The 21,804-nt window shown below is 37.7% G+C and overlaps 1 protein-coding gene across 2 annotated transcripts in view; it reads right to left on the bottom strand.

Moving 5' to 3' along the window:
• The window catches only part of nos1 (nitric oxide synthase 1 (neuronal)), a 52,346-nt gene extending 31,995 nt beyond the window's left edge, over nt 1-20,351 (bottom strand). The window contains exons 1-4 of one of the 2 annotated variants that reach the window (XM_088008668.1): nt 20,188-20,351; nt 14,598-15,361; nt 10,875-10,977; nt 4,944-5,081 (exon numbers count right to left, since the gene is read on the bottom strand). In XM_088008668.1, the coding sequence (XP_087864794.1) occupies nt 4,944-5,081; nt 10,875-10,977; nt 14,598-15,295 (939 nt within the window). In that variant the 5' untranslated portion in view covers nt 15,296-15,361; nt 20,188-20,351. The remainder of the gene's footprint in view (nt 1-4,943; nt 5,082-10,874; nt 10,978-14,597; nt 15,362-20,187) is intronic. The other variant, XM_014989807.2, reaches the window with a different exon arrangement.
• Between the last annotated feature and the right edge of the window lie 1,453 nt (nt 20,352-21,804).

The following is a 21,804-nucleotide window of genomic DNA, read 5'->3' as shown; positions in this document are numbered from 1 at the left end:
GCACGTCCGCTCGTCACACTGCTCTGGGCATTCATGCCAGCCAGCTGTCCTTTTGGAATAAGACGGCTCATTTGTGATATATAATAAATCTGAAGATGCCATTACAGCCCATTCATTGGGATGCACATGACAGGCTGTCCAGTAAGTTAAAGGGATTAGGTTTCTGTTTACAAATGGACGGTGCATGCTTAAAAACAGCAATGATCACCTTTTCTTCGGTAGGTGGACTCATTGACTAACAGTAGAAACTTTGGCTACTTGACAAAATACGTTGTGAAAAAAACAAAGCAACTGAGAAATGAACAGAAAAAAAAGGCTAAGCATTAGCATCTAAGACTTTCAGTCTCATAAATGAGATAACTGAGATGACTGAACATCTTATTTGAATTCTTTTGTGCAATAATACAGAGAAAAATATCTCACACAAAAGAGTTGGTCTCTAAAATGGATAAATAAGGTTTTTTTTGCATCTAGTTTGTGTTGCAAATGAATAAATGGATGCTAACCTTCCAGCCGACATGTTTCAGCTGGAAAACGACGTATCCTTTTAAATCCTTCTATTTATTTTTAAAACCTGCAAACTGTGACAGCATTTCTTTGACATAAATTGTGCTAACAAGATTCAGTTTGTCTTTGATTTTTATTTGTTTTGTCAGTTAACAAAACAAAAAGCTTTTGTATTTCTACCTTTTTAAAGAGTAATCATTTTTGCTTGATCTCGTTTACTTTGTGTTCTTGCAACAGTGAGTCAGATGCACACAGATTTGCAAGTTTAGGTGAGTCAAAAACCTGCACCACATTTGACCTTGTTCACCCAAGCAAGTGAAATTACTGCATAGCTTTAAATATAAAAACATGTACAGAAGCATTTAAAAAAATATATAATATTGTATAAGGTATAAGACATTTAAAGTCTTTATGCTAACTTGGGAAATAGCCTACAAAATGTATCAAATACCAGCTGATTTAGGAAAAGGAACTTCTACAGCTTAAAAAACAAAACAAACAAAAAAAAAACATCCACCCATTGATTTTTTAGTTCATAGAGTTTCTGCCAGATGGAGACAATCAATTGAACTTTTGACATAGACATATAGGTACAAAAATAGAAAATCAGAGGAATTCATTTCATTAATTAAATGTGGCTTACAGATCATGTCTGTCAACACCCTCTACAAGGTGTGAAAGACAGAAAAAAGTAATAACTAAAGAACCGGCTACTGAGATTGCAGTTTCCAAGCAAATTTATGAAAAGTTCATGGATGAAAATGTATGGTAGAAAAGGGGCGTAATTTCTGTGTTAAAAATATATATATATATATTATGCTCTTATTCATCTAAAGAACTGAATATTTCAATTTCACTTAAAGGTTCTGCTGTCCACAACAAGAAATCATATCTTTGGTTTCAGGTAAAAATAAACATCATGTATAACAGACTGTTGGTTTTACAAATGTATTCCTCCTCTTTCTCCTTAGAGGTTACCAGTTCTGTATTTTTTAAACGCTGGCAGCAAGCTGAATTATCTAAACATTGTTTAGCTACAAACATTCCTCTTCAAATTGTATGTCATTCCTAAAGATGTTTACATGAAAACGTAAAATTCATGCAGTCACTGTTGTTCCATATTTGATCTCTACATTGTAAACTTACAGTTCGTTGATTATGCATCATTGGACCACAACTGAGTGCAACAGCTAAGCTCACCTGGACAAGAAGTCTGTTGGATTTATGGTGTAACAACACAAGTAAAAATTCATCTATGCAAACACTTGTTTTTAGTTAGGCATTTCATTTACAAAAACCTCCTACCCAAGGCTGTGATGTGAACTTTTGTTCTATAATTTTGCAAAGAATAATTTTAAAGGCACAATTCTTGAAATGCTGAACAAATTACCTGAAGCTCTGTTTCAACTCCCCATACCAGGAAAATTGTAACATTTCCATTGTAAGCAGCTGTTGGACAGCTGAACAGTGTGCCAATTATGGCTAGAGATTTTATGAGCCTTAAATGTGGAGGAAATGTCATTTCTTAGAAAAGGTAGCAACTAGGATGGCTTTGTTACAGATTTACAAAAAGTACTAAGAAAAATAATATGACAAAAATGAAAATTTCATATTGATTAGTTCTCTTTTACAGAAAATCATTTCATCCATATGAGCTGTCAAATACCAGTGTGCTGATGATGCATTGCTTTATTATAAGGCTCTCATTACTCAATGAAAAAATACTCCAAAATATCTAATCCCCTGCTGTTTGACCATAAATCTTCAGACAAGAATCTTCACAAACAAAATTTAGGTCTTGGATGAATAGAATGACAAAAGAAGACACACCAAGCTATGCTATTATATTTCAGACTGCTGAAGTCAAGCTGTGCAATGGTGAGTATGCACACTGTTCAGTCAACTGAGAAACTTCCTCTGATATCCAGCCTGTAGTACAAGGTGAAGCTCTGCAGCCATTATATTTACAAGTAAAATCTGAAAAGGTCCTGCAGATTTTGCAGCCTTTCATCACTCATTTGTTATATCAGCCTAAAATTTCACCCAATGTCAATTTGATACCTTTTGATACAAATAACCTGTCAAATTTGTGCAGCTAGTCATGTAAGAAAATACATGCCATATTTCTGAAACATTTCTTAGGTTTTGTTGGTCACAGCACAGGAATTCATGACTGGCCACGGCAAAACCAGGAACAAGTCTTCCTGGAAGCAACTAGAGTTATTTAGCGATTCTGAAAATGTGGATTTTAAGCTTTCTAATAATGTCAAACACATAGAAACTTTAAAGAATGAAGATTGGCCTTTTGGATATTTGCACTCTCCAAACAAGATTAGAGAAAAAACAGGCCCGATAGTTTCAGACCAATTGTCCCACAGTGCTGCACACATCAGCTGCCACGACACTTGATGAAAACAGTAAACTGTGAACCTGCATGCCACATGATCATGCCTCCACCCCTTTCTTAGATTATGTTCACCAACTAAATAAATATAATTTGAAATTAAATAAAAAATATTGATTTTGTTGCTGCATTTTTGGGGATTTATCCATGCACGGGTCTGGAATAACCAGGAAACGTAGGAGCCCATCACCGGGCTTTAGCAACAAAGCGATTGTTTTCCATTTTCGACACTCGGTCGAAGTTTTGCTAGTGTGTTTGGTGATCATTGTGCTGTTGGGTGACCCATTTTGGGTCAAGGTTCTGTTGAGCAGATGGGCTCACATCTGACTGTACAAGACTTTGATCCACATTGGAATTTATGGGTCAGTGACTCACTGACTACAAAGTGCTCAAGTCCTGAAATATAAGGGAAAATCACTCTCCTACCATACAGTGACAGTTTTTATGAAGTATGCCAAAAAGTCACAAATATCAGCACCAGAAAACTAAATTTCCAACAGCCAGTTCCAAGTGTGCTTAGGTAGATGTACTTTAAACTGGTTGAGCACGTTGCAAAGTCCCTGTATTTACCAAATAAATATTCACAGGTAATTGCAAGTATTGTTTTACAGGAAGCATAATGAAAGACTCGCCAGGGCTGCTATGATCTGTATTTGACAGACAATGGCTGTCTAAACAGGAATAGAACAGCATAGCCAGTCACATAATAAACATGCAACACAGAGAATTCTGACATAATAGTGTTGGATAATGACCAATTAAGATTTCACATTCTTTGTGCAGTTTCCTGTTGTTCAAATCATGGGGATAATTTAAAAACAAAAACAAATTTAAAAGAGATGGCTGCTGCTCAGTTGATCTCAAACACTGAAATACCCATGTCATTCTCCTGCTAACCTTTATGAACTCGAGTTTAAGGACTACAACGATGGCAACTTTTAATATTATCTCAGTTTAATACAATCGTCCAAGTTAATGCATCCAATTATTCAGTAATTGAATGTTAGTCTAAAATGATAGATGAAAAACATATTTTATTTTTAAAAAAATCTAAAAATTAAGCTTAAAAGAAAATCACAAACTACAAGGTTGAACTAGTTTGGACAATACCTTCCTATGCAATTCCATTCAGTTCTCATCTCCGTCTGGGATTTGGTCCATTGAATTTCTGGATTTCTCAGGATGCATTTCATCTTGGCCAATCAGCAAACAGTGCAGAAAATCAATGTCTTCATTTGCAACTCCTTATGTTTTTAAATTGTAGTCTGCCTACTGTTGCAATGGCAGCAGAAGTGAAAGGCATTCAGGGTGTGTTGGCCACGCTTCCAAATATTGCGCAATTAAAGCCGGAGCAAGAGGAATGCTTAAGACATTTTATTGCAGAAAAAGATGTTCAGCTCAGCACTTCTCTTTTTGGAGTGGGGGATGGTTATTTACAGTGCATGCAATTTCCAGTAAGCTCCAAAGCATAGCTTCCTTCACGGTCAAGCTAAACATTTTAAACATCACAACCAAACACTAGGGCTTGGTAAAATCAGCTCCAATCCTTTCAAATATCACCAAAGTTCACAAAGCAAAGCGTAGAAAAAGGGTCTGGTTTTATTCCAGGCAAAGGTTGAAAAAAAAAATCCCTGAAAATTGAAGCTTGTGAAAATTAAAATGTATGCCCTTCTAGGACTACAAAGCTGAAACTAGTGAGAAATGATTGAAATTGCATTTCATCACTAGTTTTTGTAGTGTTGTTAAAATTCCAATAAATTTATCAATCTATTTCTATTTATTGTGAACATATAAGTTGTGTTTTATATGTTCATGGAAGCACCATTAGTGTGTCTTTTTGTTTTGAAATAAAATTAATGAGGCAGATTAAAACTATTTTTCATTCATCCCTATGATAATTGTACATTAATTAGCTTTTCCACTGTAGAATGATTTACACAATAGAAGGAAATCCCTTGCTTAAATATTGGATGGTTGTTACATCAATAAAAAAATAATAATTAAAAAAAAACATTAGATGTGTTTGCCTCACCTTACTGCAGCTGTGGTGGAGGACATCATTATAGAGAGTCCCTGTCTCCCAGTTCTTGATCTTTATGAAGCGAGGGCATTTGGAGGGGCTGCCATTCTGCACCGATTTAATGGGTGAGATCCTGCCCTGGGCTGTAGACTGCAGAGAGCACACAAAGATGTATATATGCATTAGTCACAACTATAACTACTCTAATAGGTTCTGACCCTTGGAACACTTGCAGCGCTGGCTGGACGAGTCGTTTCTCACCAGGTGTCATATCGAGAAAAGCTGGAAGGTGCCACAGCCAGGAAGCGAATGCGAGTGAAGCTTATGACAGGAGAGTTAGGGTGAAGATAACAAGCATTATCCAGAAGTGTTTCACCACGCAATCAGCTTGGACCCAAGCTCTTTCTTCTCAAGGAAAATTGTTATGCATTGTGTTCAAGATCCTCTCACACAGGCTTATGAAAGCAGAGCCCATTACAAAAACCATTCACATTCTTACCCTCTTCCAATTCCGTTTTATTTTCTACTCCAGGATAAAGGCAATCAGTGCGAAACCGTAAGTCGAGGGTGAGCCAGTTCTCACCTCATTGAGGTTCTCAAGCTACTGACTGATCAATGAAGGCAATTTAACCCCAAAGTCGCCTGTAAACGTTCCTGGAGAAAAGCAGCAAGTGATTGCCAAAGATCAGAGTAATCAATGGCACTCTTTAGAAGCTCTTTCATCATCTCCCACGGCATTGTTAATTACACAGTTTTGAGCAACAGGGACATAATCATTATGCTTGCTGGAGAGAATGCCAACAGTGTTCACTGGCTGAGTCTTTTTGTGTTTTATCAAATTGCAAAAAGGAGTCTGGAGCTTTGAACAGTACATATAAAGGCCTTTTTTGTTGTATGTTCAGTCTCATACAGCAGCCAAGACTCACTGTGCAGCTAAACAGTGACACATGATTGACGCTAAAGTTGAGGAAGAATTTAATGTTCCACAAAAAAAAAAAAAAGAAAAACTTTTTGCCAGAACAGACTTTTTGAAACAGAATTTCTTGACAGTGACACAACGTATGGCTGCTGATTGACTGAATGGTAACTTTGGCATTAACGTTTGAGATTTTAGCAGATTTTTTTTTTTTTCCCCCCCGACAAGAACAAGTTTTGAATGTCAGCGTACTCTTTAAATTTTATGCCTCGGTACTAATGCACATTTTAAATGTCAAAATAGAAGAACTTTAAAAAAAAGGGAACATAACTGGCAGCTATAATAAAAAGGGAAAACAATCAAAAGAGATCATCTTATGCTAAGTTTGTAATTCTTAATCCAGGTGATTTGAGAAAAAATGGAGGTGGAAGTAGAAGAGCTTGATTTGCAAAGTTTTCCATTCGTTTCTTAACTCAAGATGGAATTTTCCAATCAGAAAATCTGCAACATTTCATAAATCGTACAAACACCAACCTTAAAATTCAAATATAGCTGCCTTGAATCCAGATTCATTTGTAAAATATCTACCAGTGAGAGTTTTGTGCCTAACACCAGTAAAATGCATCTTGATACTTTAATATCACCTTGTATCCACCTTATTCTTAGCCCCCATGAGGCTTTGCGTGATTTATGAACACGACTTCCGCCGCAAACCGGAACCGCAATTTATTTAAATGTTAGCGACTCGCTAACCAGCTTTCGTCAGAGGTTTTAGTCTCCAAAATATATGTGAACACCAGCCATCACAGCTTAAATGTGACAATATTGTTTTACCGCTACATACAGTTACTGCGGAGTGGGATGGTGACTTGGAGAAACGGCCGTAAATAACCCGCACTAGCATATTCACCTACTTCACCGATTCAGTTGCTTTGGATGCAGATGCGGGTTTCCTTCCGTTGGCTTTTTATCCACACAAAGAAACGAGCACACGTAAAGCATTTTGGGTTCTCTCTTCAACTTTTGAATTTTTAGCCAAATTCTTGTTGTTTCCTTATCTGTCGGTAGGCGACGAAAACTACCGCTTTTGTTTTGGGAGCACGTTCAAAATACACTTGCTGTAGCCACAAATTAAACTTAGTCTGATTATTAAAAAGAGGTTCTGGTTGTGATGGACTAAATAAACCCCGGATATTTTATTTTGTCTTATAAAAATGTATTGCTGGCCCAAACGTGATAAAAAAAAAACCAAACAAAAAAAAAACCACTTGCTGCAGCCACTTCATGAACTTTGTTTTTTGTAAATTCAAACGAAAAATAAAATTCACATCACACCAAGCTAATATTATGTAGTTGTTTTGCACTTTCGGTGCAAAGCAGCAGCTCAGAACTCTGTCCAGCTTCTCTGCTTTTCTCTTCTTTATTACTGTCAGCTCTTCAGAGAAACGAGCTGCTAGCAGCGCTGCTAATTAAGTGTTCCGTTACAAAACGTAACGATCGTGTTCCTGTCGCTCCCCATGATTAAACTCACAATTACGATCCTTTGTACTGAGCATCTCTCAGATAGCAAAGATGCTATCTGAGAGATACAAGTTTTACTAAATACTGCACAATAACCGGAAAAGATGAATCTTCTATCATGAATATAGATTAGCAAAAAACCCTATAAATTTTACAGTGAAATACTGCTACTTCCGGTGGGCGCCGGAAGTAAGACCCATAATAGTTTCCACAGCAACCCTCCCAGGAATAAGGTGGATTGCTGAAAGTCAGCAATAGAACATACAAGAAAATGGAAGTTGACAGACTTGTGTCTAGATCCCTGTAAATTTGACTGTGACATTTTCAATACTAGCAAGCTCAGTTCAATTCACTTTAGAGGTCAAAACTCAGAGCAACTTATGAATTGTGTGTGTGGTTTGAGAAAGGTTAGTATTCTTGGTGAAGAGTATAACTAACAGAAAGGGTAAGAGAAATAAATACTCTTCACAACAAGTATTTTTTAATATGTTGTACAGCAAGGCAACAAGTTCTAATCTTTTGCAAAACAACTTATTTTTTACACCATAGCTTCCATTTGAGGTGTGCAGGTGTTCTATTATGCACATCGATTTGAAGGTGTACTTGTCTCAATAAGTTTTGAGGTTTGAACTTTGACTCTGCCATTGAGACATACAGGTCATTTTATGTTGATGGGCTAGCGATCATTTACCCAGACTGAGCCAAGTTTTAGCTGTAAGGTCAGGTTTCAACACAATTGAGTTGAATAGGCCTGATATTCAAAACCTATCCTGATCACCAGTAGGAGAAAAGGTAAATAGCTTGTGCAGTTTGAGGAAGTCTTATGTAGTGCAAGACAAATTAATTCTGCCATTTTCTTTTTAAAGGTGAAATTGGCAATCACTCAAAACATGACATACCTGTTCAGGCCTTTTCCATTGTCGCTGTCATAAAGTTGACATGTTAGGTGAGCTTGGTAAGGTCTGACATGTTTAAAGAACTGCATATTATGTCAGTGTACAGAGAAAAAGGTTTAAAGTTAGAATCAAGCCACAAACTGATGGTATTTTTGCCATTTACTTTTAAATAATGCAGGGAATGTGTGACAATTTGCTAAAACAGCTCTATTCCAAAGTTGTGCTCCATCAATTATAAATGAATCTGTATGTCCACACCTCTGTGAGGCTGCAAGCCAAATGAATAAATGAAGAGTGAACATCAACTGCTGGATGAAAATAAATTCTGACCACTGTAGTTTTTTTTTTTTTTTTGTATTTCTCAACTCAAAACAGGTCAATCTATCAGAAGACTATTTTATATTTCCTTTATCTAAATGATCCGGTCCTCCCTCCTGCCTCCCATCAGATTCAAATCAACATATATCAATGTCAAGAATGAGGTATGGGTGGAAAAGAGAGGATCTGATGTACAAGAAATGACAATAACAGCTAAACTGATTAAGAGAATGTCATGATGGCGCATAATTACCAAAGTATTTGAAGCAAACGTATTTATGCAGTAAACGTTCCACCCATCAATTAAAACATCTGATGGGAAATTGAGATGATGAGTGGCAAAATCTGGTAGATGGGAACAGCTGATAGAAAGTGGATAAAACAGACAGCCTGAGAAGAGAAAAAGTGTGATTGTAAAATATTTATGCACTTCTTAGGATTTAAGGAAAAATAAATAAATAAAAGATTGTGAGGTACATTTTCCTGCTTCAGTGACTTCTTCAAGAAAGTGCCACCAGAAATCGGTGATAATTTTACAGAACAATCTGCTGTCATAGTTTTGCAGAGTGATTATATATTAATCATAATGGAGGAGAAACTCAGGTTGAAGATTGAAAGAACAATCTCTTCCCACAGAGAGAAAACTGAATCGCGGGTGAGCGTGTCATCTAAAATTCTGGCAGCTTAATAAATTAGACATGCAATTTTCTAAAACCACTAACTGTTCAATAAGATTTTCTCTGGAGTAATATTTCTCATTTATGGTTTTGTACCAATTATGTTCCCCAAAATGCACATTTCAAATCTTCAGGTTTGAGCAAAAACGTTTCATATTAAATTCACCTCTGAGGTCAGTTTGCCATTGAAATCTGTTTTTGTTTTTTCTATGAAAAACAAAACACATATTCCAAAAGAAAATCCATTCTGTTTGTAGGTCTGAAAGAATTGATTAATCAAAGAAAAGGGTTCATTTGATTGGAAGAACTCGTACTGCAGCTGCATGTATTCATTAGGCCTACTGGAAATATTCCACCCCATCCGGTTGCATTGATGAAGCCTCGAGAAGCGTTACAATTGTGCAGAAAATGCGGGCTGTGTGCAGATTACGACACTACCCACATCACTGAGACCGATGATGAGATCCTTCTGTGTGGAAGGTCAGATTTAACACTGCAACAAATCATCAGAAAAATAAAATGCAGAGGTGATTGGATCAGCAAACAGTTTGCCACCTTGTGCAGAGCTGCATGATAAAGACATATCCCTATTAAAATACATGTTTTAAATTGTAAAAACATGTGTTGAACTTCGGCTGTGGATGGGAAGGTGAAGTCCTACCCTGGTGTAACCTTTCATTGTCCTTACTAAAGAAATGTATCCCAACAGAATGATGCTGCCACCACCATATTTCTTTCAATAATGTTTTTTTTTTTTGCAACTCTTCCATAAAGAACAGCATTGTGATAAGTATGACTAACATTTGTCCTCTTAACATTTTTATCCACCTGAGCTCTGGATCTCCTCAGCTCCTCCAGATGTACCAATGTCCTTTTAACCACTTTTCTGATGAATGTTCTCCTCTTCTAGCCTGTTATTTAAAGTTGACAGTCATGTCTTGGTAGGTTTGCTGTTGTGCAATAAATTTTCCCCCCCATGTTTGGCAGATGGACTGAGGAGTGCTTCAGATTTGGGACATTGTTTAGTAACCCAAATCTGTTTAAGCTTCTTCACAGCTTTATCCTTGACATGCCATGTTCCTTTTTTCTTATGGTTTTGTTTATTCACTAATGCTCTCAAACAAACCTGAATGCTTCACTGAACAGCTGGATTTACACTGAAGTAAAACTACACACATCTGCATTACATTTACTCATTAGGTGAGGTTTGAAAGAAACTGTGTGCACTGCATTTGGTGATGTCAGTGTGAACTGAGGTGGTGGGATGAATCCAACTGCCTCTCACACTTTATTCGTAAAAAATATTTACAAATAAAGTGTTTCCTTCTCCTTCTGCTTCACAGACATGTACTAGTTTGTGTTATTCTACTGCATGAAATAAAATGCACAGAAGTTTGCAGTTATGTGACAAAATGTAAAAGAGTTACAAATAAGACACCTTATCAAAGCCTGGCCAGAATTAAACTGCAGTACAGACAAATGCAAAGAAAAAGCAACCGTGATTTGTGGGTCATTCAGACCTAATTTGGATAAACTTATTTTCAAATTGTTTTCATTTTTAAAGCATTGCTATTATTTTAACATGCCGTTTTAGTTGTACTTTTGTTTTTTTTACCTTGTCAATATCAGCATTGTGGTCTGCCACTGGCACGTGTTCCAACATCCTGTCATTATCCGAACCCAGCTGGATGGATGTCTCATTTCCCACACCGAGGTCCCTGGAAGAGAAACCCAATTTTCCATCAGGTGTGTGCACTCTGATCTTGCACAAGGTACTTTCATTTCAATTTAAAAATCTCACAAAAAAGCAAACCCTGACAATTAAAAGCACACACAGACTGTAAACACTCAATTTTGGTTTTGTGGACACAAGACTGTTTGCTCACCGATGCTATTAAAATCATGAAAGGTTTCTGTGTCTAAAAGGTAAACCTTAAACAGGATTGTCTTTTCAAAAGGTGCACTGATTTGTTTTGTACTACAGGTAGTGCTAGTTGTGGATTATTTAAGCAACTATGTGGCAAAACTAATCAAGCAAATTCTAAGAAATGCAAACTTAAATCCTGATGACTCTTAAATAGAAACACTGAACAAACCAAGAGGTGTAAAAATTACAATAGGGAAATATTACAAGTGAAGAAGGATTGTGCATAATTGTGAGATATCTCAATCTGAGCTGTGAGAATGGGATTGTGGGTGGGATTTGGAGCTGCCACCACACTGAAGAACACAGGACTTGGAAAAAAAAACAAAAAAAAAACAACTAATCTCCCTGTTTAAGTTTGGTTTCCTCCATTCGAAAACGCCCACACACATTTTGCCTCCTACAGTCTTTCACACACTCAAGCCCCCTACCACCACCCCGCCCATCTTTCCTTGCCATCGCCATGAGCACGTGTCCGTGCCAATTGTAAATCCTCATAGGCATCCTTTTTTCTCTTTCACACTTCCTGTCACATTCCATCTCGTTATTGCCACAATTTGGGAAAGCATATTCTTTCCGACGCTGCAGAGTTGGAGTTCAAACGGGCTGAAACAATGGGAGAAGTCGCATGTGTCATTTGCGATTACTGCTGACTGACGCAGAGCATCATCTGCCTGACGTGGAGCTGTGAAAATATACCTCCTTCTCTGCTGAAAACAAGCAACGGCCATTGTTTGGCGCTTTTCTGCTCCTGACAATAGGTCTTTAAAAGCTGATTCCAGAAATGTTACTGTGGAAAGATTACCCGGAAATACATTAACATTTATGTTAAAAATAACCAAAAATTTTGTTATGTTTATTTTCAGTTGAGATCTTCATCAGAAACCAAAACAGTCAAAAGATAACTTCTTCTGATTGCTGAAACGTACTCTTTGGTGACTTGATAGTGCATAAAATGTTGATTTTGGCATGCCTTGTTACACAGTCAGACCACAGTTGTGCTTTTGAATGAGGAGGTTTGGCTTTAATACATCTGTTTTTGCTGAGTATTTCCTGTACAACCCTTGACATTACTGCAGAAGATCCCAAAGGGACATGCAGATATTCAAATTATCTTATTTTTTTCCACCTTGACTATACTTTTGCAATTATTGTGAATGACTTAAAGTACTTATTTTTTAAGATCATATTGTGTATTGTTAAAAAATGTGTTGATTGAGTTACGGTTTCATCAGGAAGAGTCAAGGATCAGAAGTATCAAACATAGAAGGGTCAACATAAGGTCAACTAGTCAAAATGAGCATCAAAACCATAATAAAGAGAAACAGAATTCAAGATAAAGCCTTTAGGAAAAAATATACAGAGATTTGAAAATGTCATGATTATTTATGCCCCCAAGTGTCATGAAAAGTTTTATGCATTGGTGATCTATGTGAAAGTAATTGAGACAAAATGGCAATATGATGGGACAAAGTAGGTATACAATTTAGCAAAAGATTGAACTGAAGTCTTTTCATCATCTATCAAAACAGACAACTCAAGAATTACTTCATTTTATCCTCTAAAATAGGAGTCTCAAATTTTATATTGATTTTAAAACTTACTAATTTTCATATCCAAGGCTCATAATAACTTGCACTTGCTTTATTAGACAGTCGCATGCTGGAAACAAGGCTGGCTTTGCTATGAAAAGAAATCTAGTGGCGTTTTCATATCCTCATACCCTCCGAGCACAACGCATGTTTAAAAATTGTAAGATGGCTTTTCACAAAGTTTGTTTTGGACAGGCCAACCCCAATTATTTCAGGGTTAACCATTGAGATCTGAGGCCAAACAAGAAGCAGGAGGATTTCTTAAGAATAAGAAAGTTAAAAATAAAATTAAGTGTGACTTTGCAAAAAAAAAAAAAGATTATCCAGAATGTTAGACTTTTAGCTTGTTGGTTTGAACGCCTACAGAGTAAAAGCTTCCACAATCTGTTCTTTAATCCTGGAAATGGTTTCTGACCCAAATAGGAGTCATGTGTTTACTGTCTGTGTAACACATGGTGACTGATGTTGCAGAAGAATCAACTAATTCCATCTCATGCTGAACACAATCAAGAGAATCCCTTTACTCTGACTTATCACAAGGGTAAAGAAAACCAGCAGTGCACATATTTTTAGGGTTTAATTTGCAAGTCTGATCAACTTTAGTTTTGCTGCAGAGAATTTTATAAAAAGACTGTCATTCAACCTCAAATTGCATTTTGAAATAGATTTTAAAATGTTTCGGTGCCTTCTTGAAGGTTAGTTGTCATTTTTGGACCCTGTAAATAAAGACCAATCTTAACCACGTCATCTTACACCTGAATACCATGTGATTGTTAGTTTTCAACTGTGGTTGTATCCAATTCATCTGAAGCTACTCAAAACATAACTCCTGTATTTGTGTGCTATGCTGTATACCTATCCACAGAAATCAACAAATCACTTAAACTATATTTATGATGGACAAAAAGAGTTTCACTGGTGGGTAAAAAATGAGATATTGATCAAAAGCAGACTGCAACCTCAATGTGACTTCACTGTGTGGGAGCAGATAGCTGATATGTCAATAACAGAAAACTGTGCAGACCATTTAGGCAAAGTCAAACATTGATTTTCGTTACTTTTTCCTGAAGGATCTTGTGAAACCTTGTCCCAAATGAGTACTTAAGCTTACAGTACTTCAAGTATTCTACAGTTAAGTGCAACCTTTATGACCGTCTGGAAAATGTTCCTGATTAAATTTTCCTCGTAGGACATCCTGGACAACTGAACTAATGCCCTGACATTTATCTACTGAATTCCTCCAAGCTGTGAATTTTAAATATCTCACAAGCTGACAAAAAAAACCCTAATATACTTACTTATGCAGGACACTAACATATCTCATGCAAATTATTTCAATTCTGCCGTGCATTTCAAATTTGTTGGATTTTGCCACAAGCCTCACAATTAAGGGAAAGCTGCCAAACTGATGCAAGTCATTTAATGGAGCCATCGTAGTTGGCTTAGTGAATCAAGAAAAGCAGCTGACAAATATATTCCAAATACTGTCACTTTAAGTGGGGTTTACTGGAGGCCAGCATGCAGACATGAATTATGTACACCACTGTACTCTGAGTCATAGTACTGACAGCCTGGATGTAACAGCTAATGCAACACAGATGTGCCAGGCTGTTCAGAGACTGCATGGTGACAGAGTGAACAGGAATTCTTTCTGAAACCAGACCAGGTGCAGGCTCTTGTGTAAGCCAATAACATTTCCCCCACAAGGGTTTCACTTCTAATTCTGACTGGGCTCCAACTCCAGTCATCAGCTTGGAGGGGAATAAAGGCAAAAGACAGTCAAATTAAGGGATCAATAATGACTTATCACTTTAGAAATTACCATGCCACTTGAATCTCTGCATCTCTTCTCCCGGCATTCCGCTGGCCTTCACCGTTAATCTCCTTTTTGCTGTTTTTGATGAGATGCAACACCGGCTCGATCTCCTTAAGCAGGTCGTTGTTTTCTTCCAGCCCGTTGCACAGCAGTGCTCCGCGGCCCCCGTCCTGGCCCTGCATCCCTCCCCTCTGCAAGAGCGTTTGAGTGATGGAAGGAGAGGACAGGTTTTCAATGGCCCTCAGCTGGGGCTCCTTGTTGAGCTGCTGCCCGGGGCTGTATGCACTGACAGGGGACCACTGATCGAAGGACTTTGAGGATGGGAAGGCAGGTCGGGTGATCCTCACCGTGCGCTGGCGGCCGTCTCTGGTCAGGGTGGTCTCCAGGTGGGTGGTAAACCCTTCGGGCCCTCGGAGGATGAGCACGGCATGGCTCTCAGGCGACACATTTTTCAAAGTCTCCAACGCTCGCTCATATGAAAGGTCTACCAGGGGTTTGTTATTGACGGCTAGCACTATGTCGCCCACCTGCACCAGGCCACACTCTTCTGCTGCTCCGCCACGAATCAAGTCTGACACAATGACAGGCGGCTTGGACACCCTCTGCTTCACCAGGAAGCCCAAACCACCAACCTTCCTCTTGAAAAGGCGCACTGAGATGATGTTGGGCTGCAGCTGGCAGACTGTGGGCTCCGACTCCTGCATTGTGCTTGTGTGTGCGTGTGACTTGTGTCTATGTGTTCACTTGTACCGTTTCCCGCAGGAACGTTTCTGAAAAGAGGAAACAGAAATGCTTTTAGTTAAACTGATAAGTCAGTCAAACGGGTACAGAAGTTGTTAAAGCTGGTAACCAGAACTTTATGTAAAATCTCACTCTATATTTTCATCTAAAGAACAAGAAGCAAGTCGGGGGTCAGGTGGTTTTTTTGATTTTGTTTGGATAATTTACAATAAATATAGAATCCACATACATGTGGCTGATTACATCACACAAAAACTGACTGGTTATTTTAAGCCATTTGTGTATTTTCCATTTTTCTCTTTACAGGATTTAATTAAAATCTCTCACACAGAGAGACTTACGCATACTCTCCAGCTTCAGTAAAATATTTAAGAGATTTGCATGATGTGAGAAAATTGCATGGATTTCTGAAAGTGATTTGGAAGAATGACCAGGGCAGACTTTAGGGGTAGGAATCAATTATCAAAGTTCTTTAGAAATCATCTCAAGTCAGTTTATATGTTGCATCAAGATCATTTTCCCAAGTCCAACATTGCTTCCTGTAGAATCACCATAGCAGCCACTGCTATAGACACAGCTGAAAAAATGGATTATTAATTTACTAAATACCTATTTAGTGCTTATCAATGCCTGCTCAAATGGTCTTGTGACTCTGTGTTTGTTTTTTTGTAAAATCATGTGGTGAAAGTGCATCCTTTATTACCCATGTGTATTTTTAGCACCATAACACATGTATTAATAAGAAAAACAAAAATTCAGACTAGGATCTGTAGCATGCTTTGCTCTTAGGAGAATTATCTTGCAGGTGATGTTCTCAAGCAGTAGTTGCAATCTGTTAAAACCTGTTTATACCTCTGCACACTGAGGGAACTGCATTAGAACAGATGCATTTATCAAATCATTTGAAAAGCAAATATTTAGAATATTGTAAATAAATTCCAGATTATTTCTATTTGGAAATCTCCGCAACATTCAATTACTTGCCGCAATTATGCTAAAGAGCATTAGTAATTTGGATATAAACATACCATCCTAATGAGGCTTAAACAATGTTTAGAGACTAAGCAACCAATTAGTAACACTGAATGGAATCACTTAAAGAAACACGTAATAAAATGCATTACTGCTAGATTTTCTTGGAAAGGTTTCTCAATATTTAAAAGGAAAAAGTTGTTTTTAATATAGGAAGCTAGTTGTTTCAAATAAATTTTTCCAACAACATTTTGGTGCTTTATTTGAACATTTTCTAACTCGCTTTTTATTTATTTATTTTTTTTAATAAAATCACCTCACTTTTGATCAGTGGTTGTCCAAACACGCCACAAATGGCGACTGCAGTCCTTGAACTGGGCACCAGTTGTGCCCAGTTCAATTCCTGGCTTAAATGCTAGTTAAAGGATACATTTTAAAATCTGATTATTGGTCAGTAAAGCACAAAATGGTTTTGCCACTAAATCTATATGAACCTGAATGAACCTGCTACACCACTTAGAGTTTACTCAACTTTCAGACCTTAAAGGGGGGCCACATTTCATTTATCTGCTTCTCAGGTCTGGAGCCAATTCCCTACAAACCTGTTACATGGAGCAACTGTTGGGTACCTTAAAATAGGAAAAGCATTACAGTTGACTGTGTTTTCTCATATTCTGTAAAAGATTGAATGAATTCAGTTTTAGCTTTTTTGTCTAAAAATGTGTACAGTTAAGCTTCTGTTTTCCTGATGATTAAAAGGTTCCATTTTGTCATTTTTCATCTTTATTATAATTTTCCTTTCCTCTGTTCCTTTGTTTTCTGAAAAGCACTTTAAATTTGGATCCCGTTTATGAGGCTGCAATACAAGTGAGCCTTGCCTTTCAGAATCATAAACGGGCCTCTCTCGAGTGACCTAACCTCCACATACATTTTCATAGCTCTCCAGTCTACTAGTAAGTTTCTCTAGTATGCTCATGGTTTCAAAGTAAATGGAATTGATCAATCCATTTTTAAATTGTTGTATAGCCCGCACCCACTGCATAGATCTACACCGCTCAGACCATAGTGTCAACAGATCCTTTTTTCTCTGAATCGAGGAAAACATGAAACCCACATTTTATACATCAGATACCAGAATCAATAATACAACATTCAAATCATAGGGGGAATAATATAAATTTTACTGTGACATTGATGCACATGCTCCAATATACTGCAATGCCCCAGCAAATATCCCTGATTACTTTTTACCAAATTTTTATGCCTAAACAATTGTCCAAAGAAGATTACTGGAAAGTTTGCCAATTACTTAGAAAACGTAATCAAATAAAGAAGCACTAAATGCTTGTGCATATCAGATTGTGCCGTAAAAGCAGCTCTATTCAAAACTGTTAAAGTAACAAGTTAGCCCAAATGTCTGTTCCACCTCTAAATGGGGATAAAGTTTAGAAAACCATAATTTGTACTGAAAAAAACTTGAAAAAAATATTTGAATGAAGTAGGAAGGAAGGCAGCAGCTGTTTTTTCCTGTTGAGGGTGTTGCTGCCCTCTGTCCAGAGGTATTGTAAGACGAATCCCCTGAGTCACAACAGCTAAACAGACATTCACTTTTGGCTTCCAAGATCGGATGTGCACAAGTAACATCAGAATTTTTGTCGTGCATTTTCAGATCAAGCTAGCTTTGCACCCTCATCTGCACAAGCAGCAGAAAAAAAGAAAGAACCCCCCACGCCCCCCACACACACACACACACACAAAACAATATAGACACCAAAGCATATTTTCATTAGCAATCTGACACTTTTATAGGTCACAAATCAACTGTAATACAGTAAAAATTTCCATTTTAAACCGTTGAAAATGTCTGAATAAAAAGTCAATCTGGACTTTATTTGTACTCAAATGTCCAATGACAATGACATGGATACAGCATGCCTAAATTTAGCAGACTTGGATAAACATTTCAGCAGCGCCCGTTTTGTAAATACCTAAAGAAAAATGTTAAATGACTACGTCTGAATTGGAAACTGCATATTCAGCTCCATCACCCTTGTTTATTTTTTCTTTCTTCTGTTTAATGCAAAGCCACTTGAACGAGTTGCGGTTTTTTCATTGAAAATCTCACATCTCACCGCGTGGGTGGCGTGCAAGGAATGTGCCGCGTGTCAGAGAAACAGGAGAGCCGCCGCTCTGCGCGCGCCGTCGGCGCACGGAGGGCAGGCAGGCAGGCACTGTGCGCGCAGCGGGAATAATTCAACACCAAGGTCAGCGCTCAGCTTATCCAGCAGTTTGTGCGCGCTGCCCATTCTCACACCGCACTTTCAGTTTTTACAGATGTGCCACAAACATTCTCAGTAAAGTTGGTTCTGACGTCTTTCCCCACAAGCTTGTCATACAAAACAAAGTTCTGTACACACCAGTATATTCATGTAGACAAGTCGCACTTTTAGACACCAACAGCACCCACAGATCAGGGAGCGGTGTCCTCAGTTCATGCATTCAGAGGGGGAAAAAGTGTTGTGGTGAATACTGTGAACTCTGGCTGGAATAACTTAATCTGGCGGCCCTTTAATTCTCCATATGTGCAGCTTTCCCCCCCACTGAGATAAGAAATAACCAGAGACGATGAGGAAATGGAAGGTGAATGTGCTCTGAATATCGGGATCAGGGTCTTTTCTGGGAATACTGCTGTGTCTGGAAGGGTATGACTACAAAGGGATTACGAATAAAAAATAATAAAAAAAGAACCCCATTAACAATGTCAAGCAAATAACTGACATGGATTATAAAGGAGCGTGAGAGGGAGAGGGGGGGGGGCACAAATATGGAGTCACAAATTAGATAATTGCTACACTCACCAACATCATGAGTACAGACGACAACCCAAAGTCGTCTGTTATGTTAATTCTTCATTGGTTTCATAGCAACTGGAAATCATTTCATTTCCTTCCAAACCAGGGCATTTATTTGCTCTCATAGATTGAGAATTCATGGATAGAAGAAAATACCAGTTTTCTAATTTTTATTTTTATTTTTTTTTAAACCCGGCCAGCTTCTTGCGCCTTTTGGAGCCACAAGGTCAACTATTCTCCGTTTTCCCCTTAACTGAATTCTGTCAGTCGATGTGTGAAAATGTGCTTTCAACATAATGTTATTGTTGCACATTGCAGCACGTGAAAAACAAAGTGAATTAATTAGCGGGATATGATTAAAAAAACGGGGATCAAAGGCCATTCTGCAGAATTTCTCGCATATTTTGTTTAATCCGATCATACATAAAAAGGGGCAAGTTATTTTGGGTCCCTGTTAAGACAGCAACAAAATGAACAATGCAAAGTTTCAAATGTGAACTTTTGGTTTCAGAAATGCATTTGTCGAATGTCTCACACGCAAAAATATAGCTAACTCCTTGAATTGCCTGCAAATCAAAAAATAATTTAAAAAAAATCACTCAGTATTGTTACCAATAACAACAATTACCCATGAGCACATAGACAAATATCCAAATAGATTTCATTTTTTACATGTAATTTTTCACCTAAACAAAACGCAAAAATCATTTTTATTTAAAAAAAAATGTTTTTATTGCCGTCCTTTCTTGCGTAAGTGTACAGAAGGAGAAAAACAAACAGGATTTTCCCCATCAATCGCAAATCTAGTGTTATTTTCATCAGCAACAAGTACTTTTGCAGAATTTGAAAAACCACACACTGAGGCAGAAGGCTGTAAATTTGCACCGTTTATATAATTTCTAGACTACTTTCATCATTCCTCATGATCAACATCGTCATATAACGGTGGGATGCGCAGCTTAGATAAACACCGACACTGGAGGAGAGAAACAACGACAGCGGGCTGAGATATTTCAGCAGCAGGAACTTACCCCTGAGAACAAGGTCGCTGTGTCTCAACGACCTGCAGCAGTGAAGTTGGGATAAAACTCCTGCGCTCTGCTTCAGCAGCGGCTGCACAGTTCTCTCTCTCTCTGAACCAAAGCGTCTCCAAGTCGCGCCCTGCCTCTCTAGAGACGAGGCATGCTTGTGGCTCTCTGCGCGCAGGGGCGCGATTTAAATACCAAGCGACGGGAGCCTCTGTGACGGGGCTGGGAGGGAGCCGTGCGCGCGCCTTGAAATCTGCTGCAGGTGGGTTAGGTAGCCGCCATCGTCAGTGAGTGCGCAACAGTAGTCTCAACTCACATTCCACACTTTATTGGCTTCTGTGGCTTTGCAAGGAAAAGAGGAAGACAGACAAAATATTCTGGCCAACTGGGTAAACAAACATTATACTGAAAGTTCTCTAAAGCTCAAAATACTCAACTTAGTTTACGAACTTGACATGTAAAATAGTCCATTTAATTTCCATCAACCAATTACTTTAAGACTCAGTTTACAACATTCCAGTGATAAATAATAATAATAATAATAATAATAATAATAATAATAATAATAATAATAATAATAATAATAATAATAATAATAATATGGAGGGGAAACTTTTTTATTTTAAATACAAGATCTAAGCCGTGGTATGCTTATACATTTATTCTACTTTACTTTACTTTACTTTACACAAAATAGTGTGCAGACAGTTTCTTTTTTTTTAAAAATGCAGTTGGTAGATAAAGTCCTAACCTCAGTCTAAATCCAGTTTTTCTGTGAAGGCCTGGAGGTTTGCTGGATAACTGCATCATACAATATAAAACAGGATAGAATTGAGATAGTCTGATATTCATCTTGCATCACAGCAGACATTATTGACAATAGTATTGTTGTCTACAGACAACAATAGGATTATTGTTGTCTACAGACAACAATATTGAATGTACTTTTGATTCACCTTGAATCAAAAGTACATTCAAGACGAACAGAGGACAGCATTCCGCATTGAGTAATGTTCCACGTTTAGCACCAGGTTTGACTGGTGTTATGAAAGCGTTTCTCAGTTTAACCTTATTAAAACTGTGGAACCGTGCATTTTCATCCAGATGGTAACAGTTTTCACCCTGGTTCAGAGAAAGATCAGAGGCAATGTTTTTAGCTCATCACATTTTTACTTCAAAGATTCATAAAGTCTTCAAATTTTCAACCGATAAAGCCTCTAATTTTTCAGCAATGGATAGACTTTTTTATACTTTGTGACAGTAAAGGTACTGCAAAACATTTATAACAAAGGTACAGATGGTAAATCGTGACTTCTAGGTATTGATAAAACTGGAGCTACTCCACACAATGGGAACCTCAGGACAGTAAAATAGTCCAATGACAATTTTTGACAAACACACACATTATGTGGAGCAGCTTAAAGCAGGTTTAGTTTTACAAGACAAAAAAACTGCATACCATGTTTTGTGCACCAAAGCACCCAAAGCATTTTGGATGCAATTTGAAAATGAATCAACTTCAGACTAGCCAAGACTTTGGCATGAACATAATTGAAACATGGAAGAACCTGTTCTTCATGAAACTAAAATAAACGTGTTGGTCTCGTGACAGTTGGAGGT

The sequence above is a fragment of the Poecilia mexicana genome, unplaced genomic scaffold (genome assembly GCF_051168715.1).
Source record: "Poecilia mexicana isolate PSO_F unplaced genomic scaffold, ASM5116871v1 scaffold_9, whole genome shotgun sequence".
NCBI classification, from domain to species: Eukaryota; Metazoa; Chordata; class Actinopteri; order Cyprinodontiformes; family Poeciliidae; genus Poecilia; species Poecilia mexicana.
This window is presented reverse-complemented; position numbering and strand designations above follow the sequence as displayed.